The following is an 18,823-nucleotide window of genomic DNA, read 5'->3' on the forward strand; positions in this document are numbered from 1 at the left end:
AGAGGGCCCGTCCGGGATTTGAACCCGGGACCTCTCGCACCCAAAGCGAGAATCATACCCCTAGACCAACGGGCCTTGACAAATGAATCTTCTGTAAACATCCCTAAAGAATATGAATCAAATAAATAAATATAAATACGCAAATGAAGGTTAGAACCTCTTGTATTACAAAATTAATTTTTATATTGAGTGAAGGTATTAAAACTTGATAAACAAACATGCATTTGCTATTATATTACTCGTGTTTCAGAATAAAATAAGCTAATTTTCGTAAATGTTTTGTTGCGAAAATTAAAACACCTAAGTTTGTTTTCGAAGATGGCTACAAAAAATCCCGCTACTTTTAAATCAGTAAGTATTATTTTTAATTACTTTTGAGAAAAATTCTCGTATCAATAAGAGTTACTATTTCAGTTATAATTGTGACTGCTTGTATGGGGGAACAGGTCGCATTAGAATTTTTGGTGTGAGGAATTTTAGGAGTAGAATTTAGTAGATGTTGATAACAGTAAATAAAAGCTTGCTTTCGTTTGCTGTATCAGCATCAGTTTATTATTATTTTAGATTAATTATTATTTTATCAATGATTTTAACATGTACTCGTTGTAATTATTTAGAATTTTGTTTGTTTAATTGCAAATTTTAAATTGAAAGCTGGATTTTTTTTTTTCTTTTGTCAGAGTGGGAATGAATGAAATAAGCTTTAGACAGAGTCGCGAACACTGGGTAGGGGCGTGCATTGGATGCAACGCTCCCGGGCCCAATACAGAAGGGAACCACTTGAAGGTCATAACGTAGTTTAGCAAAAGAATGGGGCGCTCCAAAACCAATATGCAACCAAGCCTCCAGTTACTATTGCACGGCCCTGCCTTTAGGAACAACGGCAGTGCAACATGATCCTTTTGTAAAAAAATAATGTCAAAACACATGCATTAAGAAAATTTCTTTAAACTCTAGCAAGATGAAAAGAAATTTACCGCTAATATTAGAATTAATTCGACGAAATGGTGAATGGAAGCAAACTTATTCTGTTTGAAAATAATAAAGCGCTCAAAACCTGTGTTGATACGTTTATTTCCAATTTGAAATATGTATGTAATGAGGATTAGCTAAGTTATAGAATTTCTTAAAGTACCGATATGATTGGACTCAATTTTGAATAGCAAAGCTTAATAAACGGTACTCACCTTCATTTTGTGGGATTTTCTTACCACTTCTTCAGTGACAGCTGTCTTTGCAATATTACAATCACTTTGGCCAACAAGTTCTTGTGACTGACACCCCTGAAGTGTTTTAGTTGTCTGGGTTTACAGTTCAAATCTTTTAAGATGTACCTCATAAGACCAACCCTTAGCACTCCCAACCCTTCTTTGGACCCTTTCTAAGTTCTTTCTCATTTTTAAGTGAGGTCTCTGGACACGAATACATTTGAAATATGATTTTAGCATTATTTTTATAAAGCTAAATAACATCCTTCTCCATGTTAGCAAAGGCCTATAGACTATTGCATGTACATCCAAAGGTTGCTAGAATACAACTTCTGTATGCTGCAAGAAAACATGTTGTGAATATATTAATCCTCAAATTGTTCTCATCCTGAACCTCTTTTAATTCCATGTTCCTAGTCTGTAAGCTATTCCCAGATTTCTTTTTACCAGAGCAACACCTTGCATTTATAGTATTAAATTCCATTTGCCATCTTTCAGACCATTATTTCAGACCAATAAAAGTCATTCTGATTTAGCATGGCCTGATCTCATATTTACTGTACCTACCCGCCTTTAAGCGATCAGCAACCTTTGATATCTCTCCTTGTACATCCTGATCACTATCATTAAGGGAGATCAGACAGAAGAGGGAAAGGCTTCTCAACACCAAACTCTGAGGGGCTCTGCTTGCTTTGCTAGGTGACTGAATATTTAGCCCATTGACATCATAAAGTTGTGTAGCTTCCATATTGGTAAAATAGTTTTACAACTAAAATTTTTCTTCCATTCAAAGGTGAGACAGTTTATGTAAATCTACAATCTTTCCTGCAACAAACAAAACAATAATTAGAAAAATATCTTTTAAATCTTTCAACTTATGAATTTTTAAAATGGTAATGCAACTTATGACTCACCCTGTATATGTACAATATGAACCGTTGTTATGAAGCGAATTTCGTTGCATACAAAGTATTACACATAAGTTAAACTCTCACGCAATAGAATTACTTAATAATTGACATTTCTGGATTCCATAATGCTCTAGGAAAAGTCTAAGACCTGCTAATTAGGTATATAGTACAGGAACAGCAAGCAAACCTTGCCATAGAAATACGTCTAGTGACCAACCATCTGAAGCCATTCACTGTTTTATGGGAATGAATGAATTAAGCAACAATAATATACCACATAAATCTTTCACGTGGTACTTTATTATCGTTAATTCATTCCCATGACGTGACCAACCACATAGTGCCTCTCCAATTACCATGGCGCCTCCGTAGCCAGGTGGGAAGGAGCAGTGCATAGCACACACTTCTTGATTAGACCGGGGTTCGAGCCCATCACCACCAAATACAGAGGATGTGGAAAGGTCAGGGAATGACTACCGCATATTCCCGGATATGGCCTTAGTTGCTAATGCTCCTAAAAACCAAATAACAACAACATCCAATTACCATATTTGTCTGCTTATAAGACACACTTTTTTTCTTATAAATACCTTAAAAAATCACCCTGCAACTTAGAAGCCGAAAGTGGCAATACAACACACGTGCAAAATCAAGAGTTAATGGATAGTTAACTACTATACATTAGTACATTTTTCAGTAAATTACCTGGCTGTTGTTGAAGTAACAAGTGAATTCTAGTTATACATTTGAGCCCTAATCAATGGCAGGTGCATCAAGACGGCAAAATTATACTATTGGATTTAAGCTAAAAGTAGTACAATATGCCAAAGAACATGGGAACAGAGCAGCAGAATGAAATTTAGGACCACTGCCTACTGAGATGTTTTGTTAATGAAGGAAGCAGGGAAGTTTTTTACAAGAAGCTGACAAAACAAAGCACAACCTTTGTAAAATTCCACCTAAATGACTAAACTTGGAAGAAAACTTGTGTAGTTGGATAATGGAACTTAGAGATGTGGGTATTGCTACTAAAATGATAATAGCAGAAGCACAGAAATGATTAGCTGATATAGGATATCAGCTTTAAAGGAACTGGATCTTGGTGTTATTACTTCATGAAAAGAAATGGGTTAAGTTTACGCACAAGAACTAGAATAGTCCAGAGAGTACATGCTGAGTACGAACAGAAAATATTAGATTTCCATAAATTTGTCCTTAATGCTAGAAAACAAAGGAACTACGAATTTAGTCAAATCGGAGAATACGGATGAAATTCCATTGACTTTTGCTATGCCATCCAATAAACGCGTAAATCTGAGAAGGCAAAAATCCGCGACTATTAAAACCGCTGGACCTCAAAAGACACACTACTCTGCAGTTTTAACTTGTTGTGCCGATGGGACCAAAATTCCGCCAATGTTAATTTTTAAAAGAAAAACTTTACCGAAACATAAACTGCCAAATGAAATTCACTTACTTGTACAACCGAAGGGATGGATGGATGAAGAATGTATCAAGGATGGTTTGTAAAAGTTTGGTCCAAGTGGTGGAGTATTGCATAAAAATTCACCACTAGTATGGGATCAGTTTAGAGCACATAGGACTAAAAACAGCGAACAACTGGCCGAAATGATGACCACAGAATTGGTGGTAATTCCGGATGGCTTAACTTCCCAGTTACGGTTGCTAGATGTTAGTATTGATAAGCCATTCAAGAATAACATGCAGGAGCAATAGAATAAAAGGATGATAGAAGGGAATCATGGTACAATGCCTACAGGAAAAATGAAACGTCCATCAATAGCACAAGTGTGTGAATGGGTGCTGAAGTCATTGCATGATGTTAAGACTGAAATTGTGGTCAAGTCCTTTAAAAAATGTGGTATAAGTAATGCAATGGATGGCACTGATGATCATTTATTGTATGAGAGTGATAGTAAATAGTGAAGAGGATAATGATGATCAAGTCAGTAATGAATCTGAAGTTGAATAATACTAAAATAATAAGAGTAATAAACCTATACTTTTCTTTATTAGCTTTTGGGTTTTTTTTTTTTTATTGAATTTTAAATTTCCAATTGTATTAACAATATGTTTTTTTCCTTAAATTTACCATTCCAAAACTTGGGGTGCAACTTCCATGCCACAGCTGGTGCACTATGGCCATAGTTGCCGATGCACCTAAGAAATCTCTAAATCAATCAATCAACTATGCCACAGCATCTTATAAGCCGACAAATACGGTAATTACAGGTGCCATTTCACATATGGCTGTTTGAGTACTAATTGGTACTTATCAGTAAGGATTGTAAGGTTTATCAGTAAGTATCACCTAGGCTTGGGCAGAAAACCTAAGTCAATAAATTGCCTCTGTTATCCAACTCTAGACAACCATTTAAAACTGTGGGTAACTGCAAACCTGCTTTGTTTACAAGTAAGGTAAGTAAATAAAATAATAAAAAAAAATAAGCAAAATTCAAATCACCAAGATAGAATAAATTATCAAAATAAAAAAAAAAACTGTTTAAACAAATATAATTCATGAAAAATTACTGAATTAGAATTGATGATTTAATTTTAACAAACCATAAATAATCAACAATCAGCACACAGACCTCTGATGAAAAAGAAGACTTTATTCATGTTTTGTAAACTGCCAGAATCTTCATGTTACATAGGGGGATACACAGACTGATAGATTAACTGTAGCCGCTGGTATAGGTGAAAGTGATTCTTGTACTGCTTCTATTGAAATGAGCAGGAACTTGGAAAACAAGGTGCAGGGGATTCCAGAGACTGCTGGAAGTCATTGCAGAACAAGTAAACACATGGGTTGTATTAGGGTAGCTAAGAAAAAGAACAGGTGCATGTATACTTGCGTGTACACCAATGTTAGGAGTTTGGTAATTAAATTTGAGGTGTTGGGCAAAACTTCAAAGGCAGATATTGTTGGGATAACAGAGACGTAGTGTCACAAAGATATAAGGAATGCAGAACTGGAATTCGGGGAGTACAATGTGTACAGGAAGGATGGAGGGGTTATGCTATTGGTTAAGAAACATAAAATCCAGGGAAGTACAGCCAGTCGACATGACCAGACAGTGCAGTGTCGAGTCAGTTTTGTGTGACATAAGTACTAGGAAATCAAAATTGAGAGTAGGAGTGTGTTATAGGCCTAATGACTCTGATGAGTATAATAAACAACTGTACAGAGAAATAGAGTGGGCCAGTAAATCAGAGTGTCTTATAATGGGGAATTTTAATTTCCCAGAGATTGACTGGAATTTGTGGGTTGGTCACTCACACACTAGCAAGGCTTTTGTGGATTTATTGGATGATTGTTTTCTACAGCAGCATGTTCGGGAGGCAACTAGAGGGAGTAATTCTCTTCATCTGATTATCAATAGTGATTCTTCATGCATTAAGAATGTGCAGAAAAAGGAACCACTAGGTGGCATTGATCACAGTATGTTGAAGTCAGGTTTACTCAAACAGGTAACTACCATCAGGGGTAAAGGGAAGGGGTTTTGCTTTTGTAAAAGTGACTACAGTGGTCTGAGACAGTATTTAAATTCTATACGGTGGGACCAACTGATGACGTTACCAACAGCAAATTCAAAATGGGAAGCATTCAAAGAATTAATTTTGGATCCTGCTAGGCTTTTCATACCAATTAAGAAATATTCTTCAAGATTTAGGCCTAAATGGATGTCAGGTGAACTAATTAGACATGTGGCAGAGAAGAAAAATACATGGGACGTATAAATTAATAGGTGACACGGAAGCCTATGATAGATATAAGCTGCTCTGAAACCAAGTCACAAAGGAGGTTACGCAGGCAAAGGTAGATTACAAGAAATCTTTGGCAAAGGATGAGAAAAACAGCAAAGAGTTCTTCTTCTTATGTAAACTCCAGAAAGAAGGGAATGAATCAGATTGGTCCTCTTGATATCGATGGTTCAACTGTTGATGATCCTACTCAGGTAGTTAACAAACTAAATTAATATTTTGCATCTACATTCACACATGACGAGTTATTCAGGGAGGGGAATGCCAGAGGTGTATTAAACTCTGGCAGTAAGCTAGATAATCTTGTAATAACTGAGAGTATAGTGGAGGAGGAATTGTTGAAGATAAACATAAGAAAGGCACCTGGGGTGGATGAGATCTATCCAGTTATATTAAAGTAAGCAAGCAAACCCTTAGCCATAACTATGAGAGCTTCCTTGGACTCAGGGGAGGTACCATGGACTGGAGATGTGCAAATGTGACCTCAATCCACAAAGCAGGATCAAAGGGAGACACAGGTAGTTACAGACCTGTTAGTTTAACTTCTGTTCCAGGGAAATTAATGGAGGCACTGGTTAAAGAAGCATTGGAGGATCATCTGGACAAGACTTCAGTTATAGCTCGGACAGAGCATGGGTTTGCTAAGGAGAAATCTTGTCTGACCAATTTGATTAGATACGATGATGTGGTCACAAAGGAACTGGATGCAAAGAATAATTTTGATATATATTTGGATCTTAGGCTTTTGATACTGTTGCACGTGGAAGACTGCTGCACAAATTGGAGCATTGTGGCATTGGAGGAAAATTGCTGCTATGGATAAAGGGATGGTTGAGTGGGAGAAGACAGAGAGTGGTAATAGTAGTAGTGGCATGTGATGCAAGAAAGCAAGTGTATAAGCTTATGCCGCATCAGCAAAAAAAAAAAAAAAAAAACATCACACCATTCCCTCCAAATGCCTATCCAGTTCCTCCTTAAATTTATTTATTCCATCAACTTCCACAACGACAGAAGGAAGTTTGTTCCAGCAATTAACCACCCGCTGGCTAAAGGCAAATTTCCACATATCTGTTCTACATCTGTCTTTTCTTAATTTGAATTTATGCCCCCTTAGGTTCGTAATCTGAACAAGTGGATGGAGCCCATCAGAATTCAGCGTGCGCAACCCATTCAAGGCCTTATACACAATCAGAAACTCCCCTCAATCAGATCACCGCGGAGGTGCCTAGTCTCCAGCCACTGCAATTTGCAGAACTTAAGCCTCACTTGGTAAGAGGATCCCTTCATTCCCCTCACCAATCTTGTTGCCCTTCTCTGTACACGCTTCAGTAAATCTACATCCTTCCTAAAATAAGGCCTCCAGACCTGTTCGCAGTACTCAAGGCGTGGTACAGGTCTGGAGGCATCATTTTAGGAAGGATATAGATTTACTGTAATCAATGGACACTGCTCTTCGTGGAATAATGTTTTAAGTGGAGTTCCCCAGGGTTCAGTTTTGGATCCATTGTCGTATTCTCTATTTATTAATGATATTGATGATGGTATATCAGGCATAATGTCCAAGTTTGCAGACGATATGAAGGTTGGCAGGGTTGTTAATGACACTAATGATAGTACACTGCTGCAATAGGATCTAGAAAAGTTGAGTAGGTGGGCTGAGAGGTGGCAACTGAAGTAGTAGTAGTGGCATGTGATGCAAGAAAGCAAGTGTATGCGCTTATGCAACATCAGCCAAAAAAAATCACACCATTCCCTCCAAATGCCTGTCCAGTTCCTCCTTAAATTTATTTAACCTATCAACTTCCACAACGACAGATGGAAGTTTGTTCCAGCAATTAACCACCCGCTGGCTAAAGGCAAATTTCCGCACATTATTCTACATCTGTCTTTTCTTAATTTGAATTTATGCCCCATTAGGTTCGTAATATGAACAAGTGGAAGGATCCAATCAGAATTCAGCGTGCTCAACCCATTGAAGGCCTTATACACCTCAATCAGATCACCGCGCAGGTGCCTAGTCTCCAGCCACTGCAATTTGCAGAACTTAAGCCTTTCTTCGTAAGAGGATCCCTTCATTTCCCTTACCAATCTTCTTGCCCAAGCAAATCTATGTCCTTCCTAAAATGAGGCCTGTATACTTGTACGCAATACTCAAGGCGTGGCCTGACCATTGCCTTATACAGAGGGACAATCATCTCCTTTTCCCTGCTAGCAAAATTCCTATATATCATTGTCAAAACCCCATGACCTGCCCTGGCAGCCTGTCTGCATTGCTCAGAAAATTTCATATCTGACTGCACAATTACTCCCAGGTCTTTTTCATTTTCTACCACCTTAATTGTAGTACCACACAGTTGGTACGTTTCTCTGGGGTTACTTCTACCCATATGCAGTACTTTGCATTTGTCAAGGTTCAACTTCAGTTGCCACTTCTTAGCCCATCTGCCCAAATTATCTAGATCCTGTTGCAGTAGCACACTGCCATTACTGTCATTAATATTTGTTATTTGATAAATATACAAAACAACAGTGGACTCAACGCCGAACCCTGTGGGACTCCACTAATAACATTAGTCCACGAAGAGCAGCACCCAGCGATTACCACCCTTTGTCTTCTCCCACTCAACCATCCTTTTATCCATTGTAGCAATTTTCCCTTAATACCATTCTGCTCCAATTTGTACAATAGTCTTCCATGCGCAACAGTGTCAAAAGCTTTCCTGAAATCCAAATATATGATATCAGAATTATATTTTGCATCCAGGTTTTTTATAACCACATAATAATATCCTATCAAATTTGTCAGACAAGACTTTCTCTTAACAAACCCATGCTGTGTATGAATTAATGCTGCAGTCTTGTCGAGATGATCCTGCAGTGCATCTTTAACCAGTGACTCCATTATTTTACCTGGAACAGAAGTTAAACTAACTGGTCTGTAATTACTTGTGTCACCCTTCGAAACCCCCTTTGTGAATTCGGGATACATTTGCACATCTCTATTCCGTGGGGACCTCCCCTGAGTCCAAGGATGCTCTCATAATTATGGCTAAGGGTTTGCTTAGTTGCTTTGCCGTCTCCTTTAATATAACTGTGTGGATTCCATCCACCCCAGGTGCTTTTCTTATGTTTAACTTCAACAATTTCTTCTCCACTTTGCTTTCAGTTATTCCAAAATCATTAAGTATCCTGCTACAATTTGATAACTTTCTGCCATTTTCAAACCTTAATAACTCCTCATGTGTGAATGTAGATGCAAAATACTACTCATTCAGTTTGTTTACTATCTGAGCAGAATCATCAACAGTCGAACCATCGATATCAAGTGGACCAATCAGATTCATCCCCTTCCTTTTATAGTTTATATAAGTAAAGAAATCCTTGCTGTGTTTCTTAGCATCCTTTGCCAAAGATTTCTCGTAATCTGCCTTCACCTGCCTAACCTCATTTGTGACCTGATTACAGACTAGCTTATATGTTCCATAGGCTTCTGAGTCGCTTTATAATTTATATGCGTCCCATGCATTTTTCTTCTCTGTTACGAGGCTCATTAGTTCATTTGATAACCATTTAGGCCTAAACCCCGAACAATATTTCTTAATAGGTATGAAACTTTTAGTAGCTTCCATGATTAATTCCTTGAATGCTTCCCACTTAGAATTTACTGTTGGTAACATCGTCAATTGATCCCACTGTACAGAATTTAAAAACTGTCTGAGACCACTGTACTCACCTTTAAGGAAGCAAAACCCCTTTCATTTACCCCTGATGGTAATTATATCTTTAAAAAAATCCCACATGAGTACACTGTGATCACTGCCACTTAGTGGTTCCTTTATCTGCAAATTCTTAATACACGAATGATCACTGCTGATAACCAGATCAAGAGTATTACCCTCTCTGGTTGCCTCTCGAACATGCTGCTGCAGAAAACAATCACCCAAGAAATCCACAAAAGTCTTTCTAGTGTGTGTGAGTAACCAATCCACAAGTTCCAGTCAATATCTGGGAGGTTAAAATCCACCATTATAAGACATTCTGATTTGCTAGCTCACTTTTTCTCTGTACAATTGTTCATTGTAATCATTCGAGTTATTTAAAATTAATGTTAAAATCAGTTGTCATTTATTAATGTTAAACTTCTCATTCGAGAAGTTTAACATTGATAAATGTAAAGTACTGCATATGGGAAGCAGTAACCCCAGAGTAACATATCAACTGTGTGCACATATATAGTGGTAGAGAGTGAAAAGGTCTTGGAGGATAATTGTGCAGGCAGATATGAAGTTTTCTGAGCAGTGCAGATGGTCTGCAAGAGTAGCTCATGGTGTCTTGTCAATGATATACAGGAATTTTTCTAGCAAGGATAAGGAGGTGATTATCCTTTTGTATAGGGCACTGGTCAGGCCACACCTCGAGTACTATATACAGGTCTGAAGGCCTCATTTTAATAAGGATGTAGAGCTGTTGAAATGGGTACAGAGAAGGGCAACAAGATTATTGAATGGAACAAAGGGGTGCTCTAATGAAGAAAGGCTTAAATTTAGCAAATTATAGTGTCTGGAGACTAGGCACTATAATTTGTGAGGTGATCTGATTGAGGTGTATAAAGCCTAGAATTGTTTGAGCATGTTCAACTGATGGGATTCTTCCTCTTGCTCAGAATAATCACCTGTGAGGTCATAAATTCAAATTGAGGTAAGTGTTGTAGGATAGATGTGCGTAAGTTTGCCTTTAGCCAGCGGGTGGTTGATTGCTGAAACAAACTTCCATCTGTCGTAGAAGTTGATAGCTTAAATAGATTCAAGGCAGAACTAAACAAACATTTGGAGTGAGTGGATGGGTGAAATGAGAAGGGTGTGTGTATGTGTTTTTTTTGTTTTTTTTGGCTGATGCTATATAAGCTTGCTTTCTTGCATCATGTGCCTTTGCTAGTGCTAATAGCATGCAGCATAGTAGTGTGACAGTTATAAATTTTATCAGTGTTGACAAAGGATAAAGTCAGTCAACCTCTGAAAGAACTATGAAGTGATGGTAATTGCCTATTTTATTTCTATAATTTAATGATTGTATAGTTTGTTTTACATATTAGTCCATTTATATCATCAGTGTTTCATGCTACCATCTGTTGAGAATTTCATTTTAATATATCTTTTCTTAATGTTGCTGATGTTTACAGAAATTTTCTTACCATTAGGTTTAGCTAGTTTCTTGCAAAGTGGCTGGTTTTTACAAATTCATTTTTATTTGGATGCTTGATTTATGTACAGTGCATAGTGTTTATTGTGATCACAGATGTTATCATTCATGTACTGGAAGAACAACATTTATTGTAATCACAGCTCTGTTTTTTTGCTCTGTCATGGTTTATGTATGTGCAGTGGAAGTGATTGTGTAACATCCCAATTTGTCCTTGAACATGTATAGTCATTGCCATTATTTAGTACAATTCATATGGTTGTCAGAGTCATTATTATTATTATTAGCCATATGGTACAAGGAAGTCTGAGGCTTATGCTGCACCACAAAAAAAAAAAAAAAAAATTTCCCCAAGTTACCCCCTGAGAGAGAGAGAGAGAGAGAGAGAGAGAGAGAGAGAGTAAAAAGGAATCACCAAGAAAGAGAAGAATGGTGATATCCAGCTCAGGACCCTGGGTTTGCCAAGCCCATACTCACCAGATGTGAGCCCCCGGGGTTATGCTGTGAAAGAAATTACTCCTGGCAATCTGACTGTTTTACAGTAGAGCACTAACCTTTTTTTAATTCTTGATTTTAATATCTTTTTGTTTTTAATGGTTTGTATGGATTTCCAGACACAATGACAGTTTCATTTTTATTTATGATTTTCTCAAAGAAATAGTGTACATTCATGTTAAAGTATTTTATATTGCTGGATTTTCATGTTTTTCTTTCTTTTCACTTCCATTTTTTTACATACACATTTCAGCTCTGCATCAATAAAGAGTTCTGAGCACCTCCATTCTTTTCCAAAGGTTATTGGTATACATTTAGTGAATCAGTGCCCAAAAATAATTACAATAAGCAGTATCTACTGTATTTCTTAAATAAAATTTAAGAATTAAGTTTAAATAATTCATCAATTTTGCAGAAAACTCTTGAGGAAATATTGAAGAAGGCATTCTCTGATGAAAAAACAAAAGGTATATAGTTTGTTTAAATATTTTGAAAAATATATTTTTAAAAATATTGAATTTTCATGTGACTAAGGTTTAAAAGAACATTAAGTTATGTGGTATATGCCACACAGTGTTATATCATTAATTTGTGTTTATATTATCAATAAACATATATAGAATACTATATATGTTTATTGGGTGCCATAGGGTGCAAGGAAGCCACTACATGTTTTTGCTGCACTGGCCAAAAAATATAAAAATAAAAATTAAATATATAAAAAGTAAAAAGAAAATTAGCAACCTCTGTGTCTCCCTGCTCACACAGGAATCAAGTGGCCCTTGAATTTCCCCAGACTGTTGGACTCAACTACCCATGGTGGTAACTTATTCTAGTAATTATCAAAATCACTGGTTAAAAGAAAACTTCCTACAATCCAATCTAAATGTCTTCCCCTGTAATTTGAATTTAAGATCCCTGGAATCAATGTTATTATTATTATGGAATCATTTAAAACAGAAATTAAAGAAGGTGAAAATTTCACCTTCATTGATTTTACTATCCTTTCTCAGCCTTGTAGACTTCGGTGAGGTCTTCTCTAATGTGCCGGGTTGGCGAGCTTGCATATTCTGTCTTTTCTCATATTGGTACACTTTTGCAGAACTCATTAAGCAAGTTACAAGTCTCTGAACTCATTGAAGAAGCTCTGTCTTTTTGATGTGAAAATATCTATGGCAGCAATAGAGTAAAATCGATTGGTAATGAAATTTTCTTGTAACGGAAATGACACAATTGATTGGTAACAAAGAAAGCTGACCGTTTAGATTTTAAAAGACACAAATTATGTAACTTCCTAAATGGTGCTAATGATGCTAACTCAGTCACTAACGTTGATTCAGTAGAGTAAGTTCATACAAAGATACGGAAATGACATCACTGCCTAAAGGCCGCTAACTCGGTCACTAACATTGATTCAGTGGAGCATGCAGTGGGTAGCAATACAGGGTGTCCGGGCTAGCAGTATCCAAAAATACGAGAATTGTTTTTTATATCTTTATGGACCAGAAAGCCAACTCCACCTTCACTTCTTTCACTGTTTCCATTGGTGTACAGCAGGTTTCCACTTGATAAACTTATAAGTGATTAATTTCTTCTTGTTTCAGCCAAACTGATGATATTCCAATTCACATTTTCTAATTCCTTTTCCAGCTCTAATATCCTGTCTTCACTGATGAGTGATTTTACGTTGTAACAGGCCAAGTTCAGTTTCCGAGCATGGCAGCCTGGTCGTACCTAGAGATTCTTAGCACCCTCTACTTCCACTTTGATCCTCTCGCTGCCGTAAGAGTTGGAGTGAAAGCCACTGGGGACTGAGGGCCATTTGTTTCATCTTACTGTCATGTGCTGGATTGGTCTTTTCCTCTTCATACTGACCAGGCGTCTTGAAGAGAACCACTCTACACGTTCATTGATACCCTGTTACACGTTCACCCAATGAACGTGTAACAGGGCTTACCATCAAGAAGGTGTGCATGAGTGGATTTTAGGGAGGCAGGCTAACTGGACTTCTCTTAAATCTTCTGAACTAGAAAGATATTGGATCCATCATTGTTTTAGACTGAGTGTCTGATAACACACAGAATGCCTGTTTCCCCTCTAAGCCACACAGAATGCCTGTTCCACCTAAGCCCCTCTAAGATTTATGTAAATTAATTGCCAAATCAACACACCCTGGTTAATTTAGGAATAACCCACCGTTTTGATTGAATCCCATTTTAAAACAAGGTATGCGTAGGAGCGTAGATATTGTGAAATCCCATTGTAACAGAGCAATAGGAATGGTTGTAAAGGCCTAGTGGTATAATCGGAGAACTGTGATTACTGCTTGCAGGTCAGGAGAGGTCAATAAAACTATGAACGTTGGTAGGTTTTATTTTGTGCATTGGGGGAAGCAGTGCAGCTTTCTAATGTGAAATGCTTTTGGCCTGAGAAAGGAGTGACCTCATGCATATGCACTATCGCATTGCATTGCAATTCAACATAAAAGAGTAAAGTGGAGCACCGGGTGTGCAGTTCGGACATTCAATTTATAGAACAGTGTGGGTGGATATGGTAAGATGTGAGTTTGGAAGAGAGGGGAATCCTATAGTTGGCAAGCAGACAGAACAACACCCATGGTGGTTCAGCTGTCCGAGGGAGGCCACCACCCTACTAGACAAAGGAAGCTCGAGGACTGATTTCAGATGAGGCAGCAGACCATAGGCTGGTAAGTGGTTATATATATATTATAAGTATGGGAACTCTTGTATGCCAAATCAATACTGAACTAGTGAGAAAATGGTTTTGCCCTAGTAAATCTAAATATGTGTACATTATTTCTTGTGAAATGCTAAAATAGTTAAATGTGTAAAAAGGGTTTCCTCTTAAAGTATGTTAAATGCTAAAGTGCCTTAATAATTTCATGTTTACGTGGTTCATATTTCAGTTAGGGAGATTTATATAAAAGTTGCAGTAAAGCAAATATAATGAGTGGCAGTAGCGTAGCTACCCTTTTTTAGGCCCGGAGGCAAAGAACACGTTCGGGCCCCTAGTTAATTAATGAAATTTGCAAAACAGGAGACAACTAAAGAACCCGGGCCCGGAGGCAATTGCCTTGCCTGCCTACATGGTAGCTACGCCACTGATGAGAGGGTTATACTTTCAATGTCTTATAGCCTAATATTTTGAAAGACTGATGTATGTTGTGTTTCTCATTTTGGTATACTTATAACCAATAATAGATGGGTCAAGGAATAGAGGGTCAAGAATTATAACAAATAATAGATGGGTCAAGGAATAGAGGGTCAAGAATTATAACAAATAATAGATGGGTCAAGGAATAGAGGGTTACAGGGTTTAAGTTGTAGTCGTAAAGTTGTTAATTCAGAAGGGGATATTCTCCCAGAATTATGTTTCCTAATATTTCTGGACTCAGTGTATATTTTTGGTCTCATGCTTAAACATCCTTATGATAAATAATGTCAGGGAATAGATGTTATATTAAATATATGGAAATAATACTAGCAGTGTGTGTGGTGTAAATGTATTATTTGTTCTGTTAATAAATAATGTTGATTTTTGCAGAAGTCTCTTGTCCCTCTCTGCCAAAATTCTTAGTCACCCAGTAAACAGCTTATGTAGTGTTAAGAATTAGTTTAAAAGGGTTATTGCGACACAACAAATATATAAATCGGATCATCCGGAAAACCTAAGAGTATACAAGATTCGGTCCTACTTATTGCTAGATGAACATAGGAAGACCAGTATTCAAAACATCATAACTACGCTGAGGAGAAAAACATTGGGAACTCCTAGGTTAAGCAGGGGCCACACCCACATTGTGGGCACACCTCCTCCCCGCTAGAAGGGCATTCTACAATAGGAATGAAGAGAAGATTCTGAAAATTTATTTATATTTTTTATATGATTGAAGAATTCAGTGAAGGGGAACACATTTCACCATAATACTATAACGTAAAAGCCCACAGAATTCCAGTTATCGGTATTATTGCAAATGCAATAAGATCGAGTTTACTACCCGTTCGTTTATAATAGATTCCACTAACAGAAAAGCTCAATAAACTGAAAAGTGCAAATGATTTTTATTGTTTTATGGTAGTGACCTCCAGAAATGTGTTTTAGAAAAATATCACAAATTGATTCTTATAACGGAACATATGATGACGATGATTGTTTTCTACACCAGCATGTTCGGGAGGCAATTAGAGGGAGTAATACTCTTGATCTGATTATCAGTAGTGATTCTTCATGCATTAAGAATCTGCAGATAAAGGAACCACTAGGTGGCAGTGATCACAGTGTGCTGAAGTGGGATTTACTCAAGGAGGTAACTACCATCAGAGGTAAAGGGAAGGGTTTTTGCTTTCGTAAAGGCGACTATGATGGTCTGAGACAGTATTTAAATTCTATACAGTGGGACCAACTGATGATGTTACCAACAGCAAATTCAAAATGGGAAGCATTCAAGGAACTAATCTTGGAAGCTACCAGGCTTTACATACCAACCAAGAAATATTGTTCAAGGTTTAGGCCTAAATGGTTGTCAGATGAACTAATGAGACATACAGCAGAGAAGAAAAATGCATGGGATACATACAAATTAATGGGTGACATGGAAGCCTATGATAGATATAAGTTGGTCTGTAACCAAGTCACAAAGGAGATTAGGCAGGCAAAGGCAGATTATGAGAAATCCTTGGCAAAGGATGCAAAGAAAAACAGAAAAGAGTTCTTTACCTATTTAAACTCAAGAAGGAAAGGAATGAATCAGATTGGTCCACTGGATGTTGATGGTTCAACAGTTGAGGATCCTGCTCAGGTGGCTAACAATCTAAACGAGTATTTTGCATCTACATTCACACATGAGGAGTTATTCACCTACGACATTCCCCTTCAGGAAGGGGAATGTTGTAGGTGAAGTAAACATTGGCAGTGAGCTAGATGATTTTCTAATAACTGAGAGGAAAGTGGAGGAGAAATTGTTGAGGATAAACATAAAAAAGGCACCTGGGGTGGATGGGACCTATCCAGTTATATTAAAGGGGGCAGCAAAGGAAGTAAGCAAACCCCTAGCCATAATTATGAGAGCTTCTTTGGACTCAGGGGAGGTACCCATAGCCTGGAGATGTGCAAATGTAACCCCAATTCACAAAGGAGGATCAAAGGCTGACACAAGTAATTATAGACCTGTTAGTTTAACTTCGGTTCCAGGAAAATTAATGGAGGCACTGGTTAAAGAAGCACTGCAGGATCATCTAGACAAGAATTCAGTTATAGCTCAGACACAGCATGGTTTTGTTAAGGGCAGGTCTTGTCTGACCAATTTGATTGGATACTATGATGTAGTCACAAAAGAACTGGATGCAGGGAATAACTTTGATATTATATACTTGGATCTTAGAAAGGCTTTTGATACTGTTGCACATGGAAGACTGCTGCACAAATTGGAGCAGTGTGGTATTGGAGGCAAATTGCTGCTATGGATAAAGGGATGGTTGAGTGGCAGAAGACAGAGAGTGGTAATCAATGGACACTGCTCATCGTGGACTAATGTTATTAGTGGAGTTCCTCAGGGTTCAGTGTTGGGTCCATTGTTGTTTTCTGTATTTATAAATGATATTGATGATGGTATATCAAGCTTAATGTCCAAGTTTGCAGACGATACAAAGGTTGTCAGGGTTGTTAAGGACACTACTGATGCTATGCTGCTGCAACAGGATCTGGAAAGGTTGAGCAGATGGGCTGAGAGGTGGCAAATGAAGTTTAACATTGACAAATGTAAAGTACTACATATGGGAAACAGTAACCCCAGATCAACGTATCAACTCTGTGGTACTACGGTGGTAGAGAATGAAAAGGACCTGGGGGTAATTGTGCAGGCAGATATGAAGTTCTCTGAGCAGTGCAGACGAGCTGCAAGAGTAGCTCATGGTGTCTTGTCAATGATATACAGGAATTTTTTTAGCACGGATAAGGATATGATTATTCCCTTGTATAAGGCATTGGTCAGGCCACACCTTGAGTACTGTATACAGGTCTGGAGGCCTCATTTCAAGAAGGATGTAGAGCTGCTGGAACGAGTACAGAGAATGGAACAAAGGATTTCAGTACAGAGAATGGAACAAAGGATTAGTGAATGGAACAAAGGGTTGCTCTTAAGAAGAAAGGCTTAAGTTTTGCAAATTACAGAGTCTGGAGACTAGGCATCGGCGAGGTGATCTGATAGAGGTGTACAAGGCTTTGAATGGCTTGAGCATGCTCAATGCCGATGGGATTCTTCCTCTTGCTCAGAATAATCACCTGAGAGGACATAAATTCAAATTGAGGAAGGATGGATGTCGGATAGATGTGCGGAAATTTGCCTTTAGCCAGCGGGCAGTTGGTTTGTGGAATAGCTTCCATCACTTGTTGTTGAAGTTGATAGTTTAAACAAATTTAAGGCTCAGCTGGACAGGTATTTCGAACGAACGGAGGGGTGAAATGGGAGTAGTGGTTGTGTTTTTTTTTTTTTTTTTTTTGGCTGGTGCTGAATAAGCTTGCTTTCTTGCATCGTATGCCTCTACTAATGCTAATGCTAATGAAAGTGTAGTGCAATTTCCATTATAAAAATGACCTTTTAGAGAGAGAGATAAATAGCTTATTTATATAGTGAAAATTTCAACTTCCAAGAGAGAGGTCTTGGAACAAATTACCTAAAAAAACAATGTGTTATTGGTTTCACATTATGATATTTTCATGATACCTCCATTTATTCCTATGGGATACAAAATACGTTTCCATGATTTTTTTTTAAGTTTGCACCGACCAGCAAAAACTTACGTAAAGTCGAATTTCCGTAAATCGAGTATCACATAAGCCGGGGAGTCCTGTAAATAAATTTGAAGTGCTAGTTAAGTCATCAAATGCTGACCTTTTAGAGGTATTGTGCCACTCAGACATAATGGATGCAGAATTTGAATATGGGGAGGACAATATGTAGAGAAAGAACAGACAGCGTAGATAGGAGGTTGGGGAAGGAGTTATGCTCTTTGTTAAGCAGCATATAAATCTAAGCCAGTGCATCCAGTTGACATGGTTGGCCAGTGCAACGTTCAATCAGTTTGGTTTGACATAAACACTGGGAAAACAAAAATGAGAGCGGGAGTTTGTCATAGCTCTGGTGACTGTGATGAGTATAATAAACAGCTATACAAGAGAAATAGAGTCGGCCATTAAATCAAT

The 18,823-nt window shown here is 37.7% G+C and overlaps 1 protein-coding gene across 2 annotated transcripts in view; it reads left to right on the top strand.

The window, feature by feature from the left end:
• Window positions 1–298: 298 nt before the first annotated feature.
• The window catches only part of LOC150079161 (centromere protein X-like), an 87,299-nt gene continuing 68,774 nt past the window's right edge, over window positions 299–18,823 (top strand). For both annotated transcript variants that reach the window (XM_090383526.1, XM_090383527.1), the window contains exons 1-2: window positions 299–351; window positions 12,018–12,069. In XM_090383526.1, coding sequence (XP_090239652.1) covers window positions 319–351; window positions 12,018–12,069 — 85 coding nt within the window. In that variant the 5' untranslated portion in view covers window positions 299–318. The remainder of the gene's footprint in view (window positions 352–12,017; window positions 12,070–18,823) is intronic.

The sequence above is a fragment of the Mastigoproctus giganteus genome, chromosome 10 (assembly GCF_048544385.1).
Source record: "Mastigoproctus giganteus isolate SK-2022 chromosome 10, ASM4854438v1, whole genome shotgun sequence".
NCBI lineage: Eukaryota > Metazoa > Arthropoda > Arachnida > Uropygi > Thelyphonidae > Mastigoproctus > Mastigoproctus giganteus.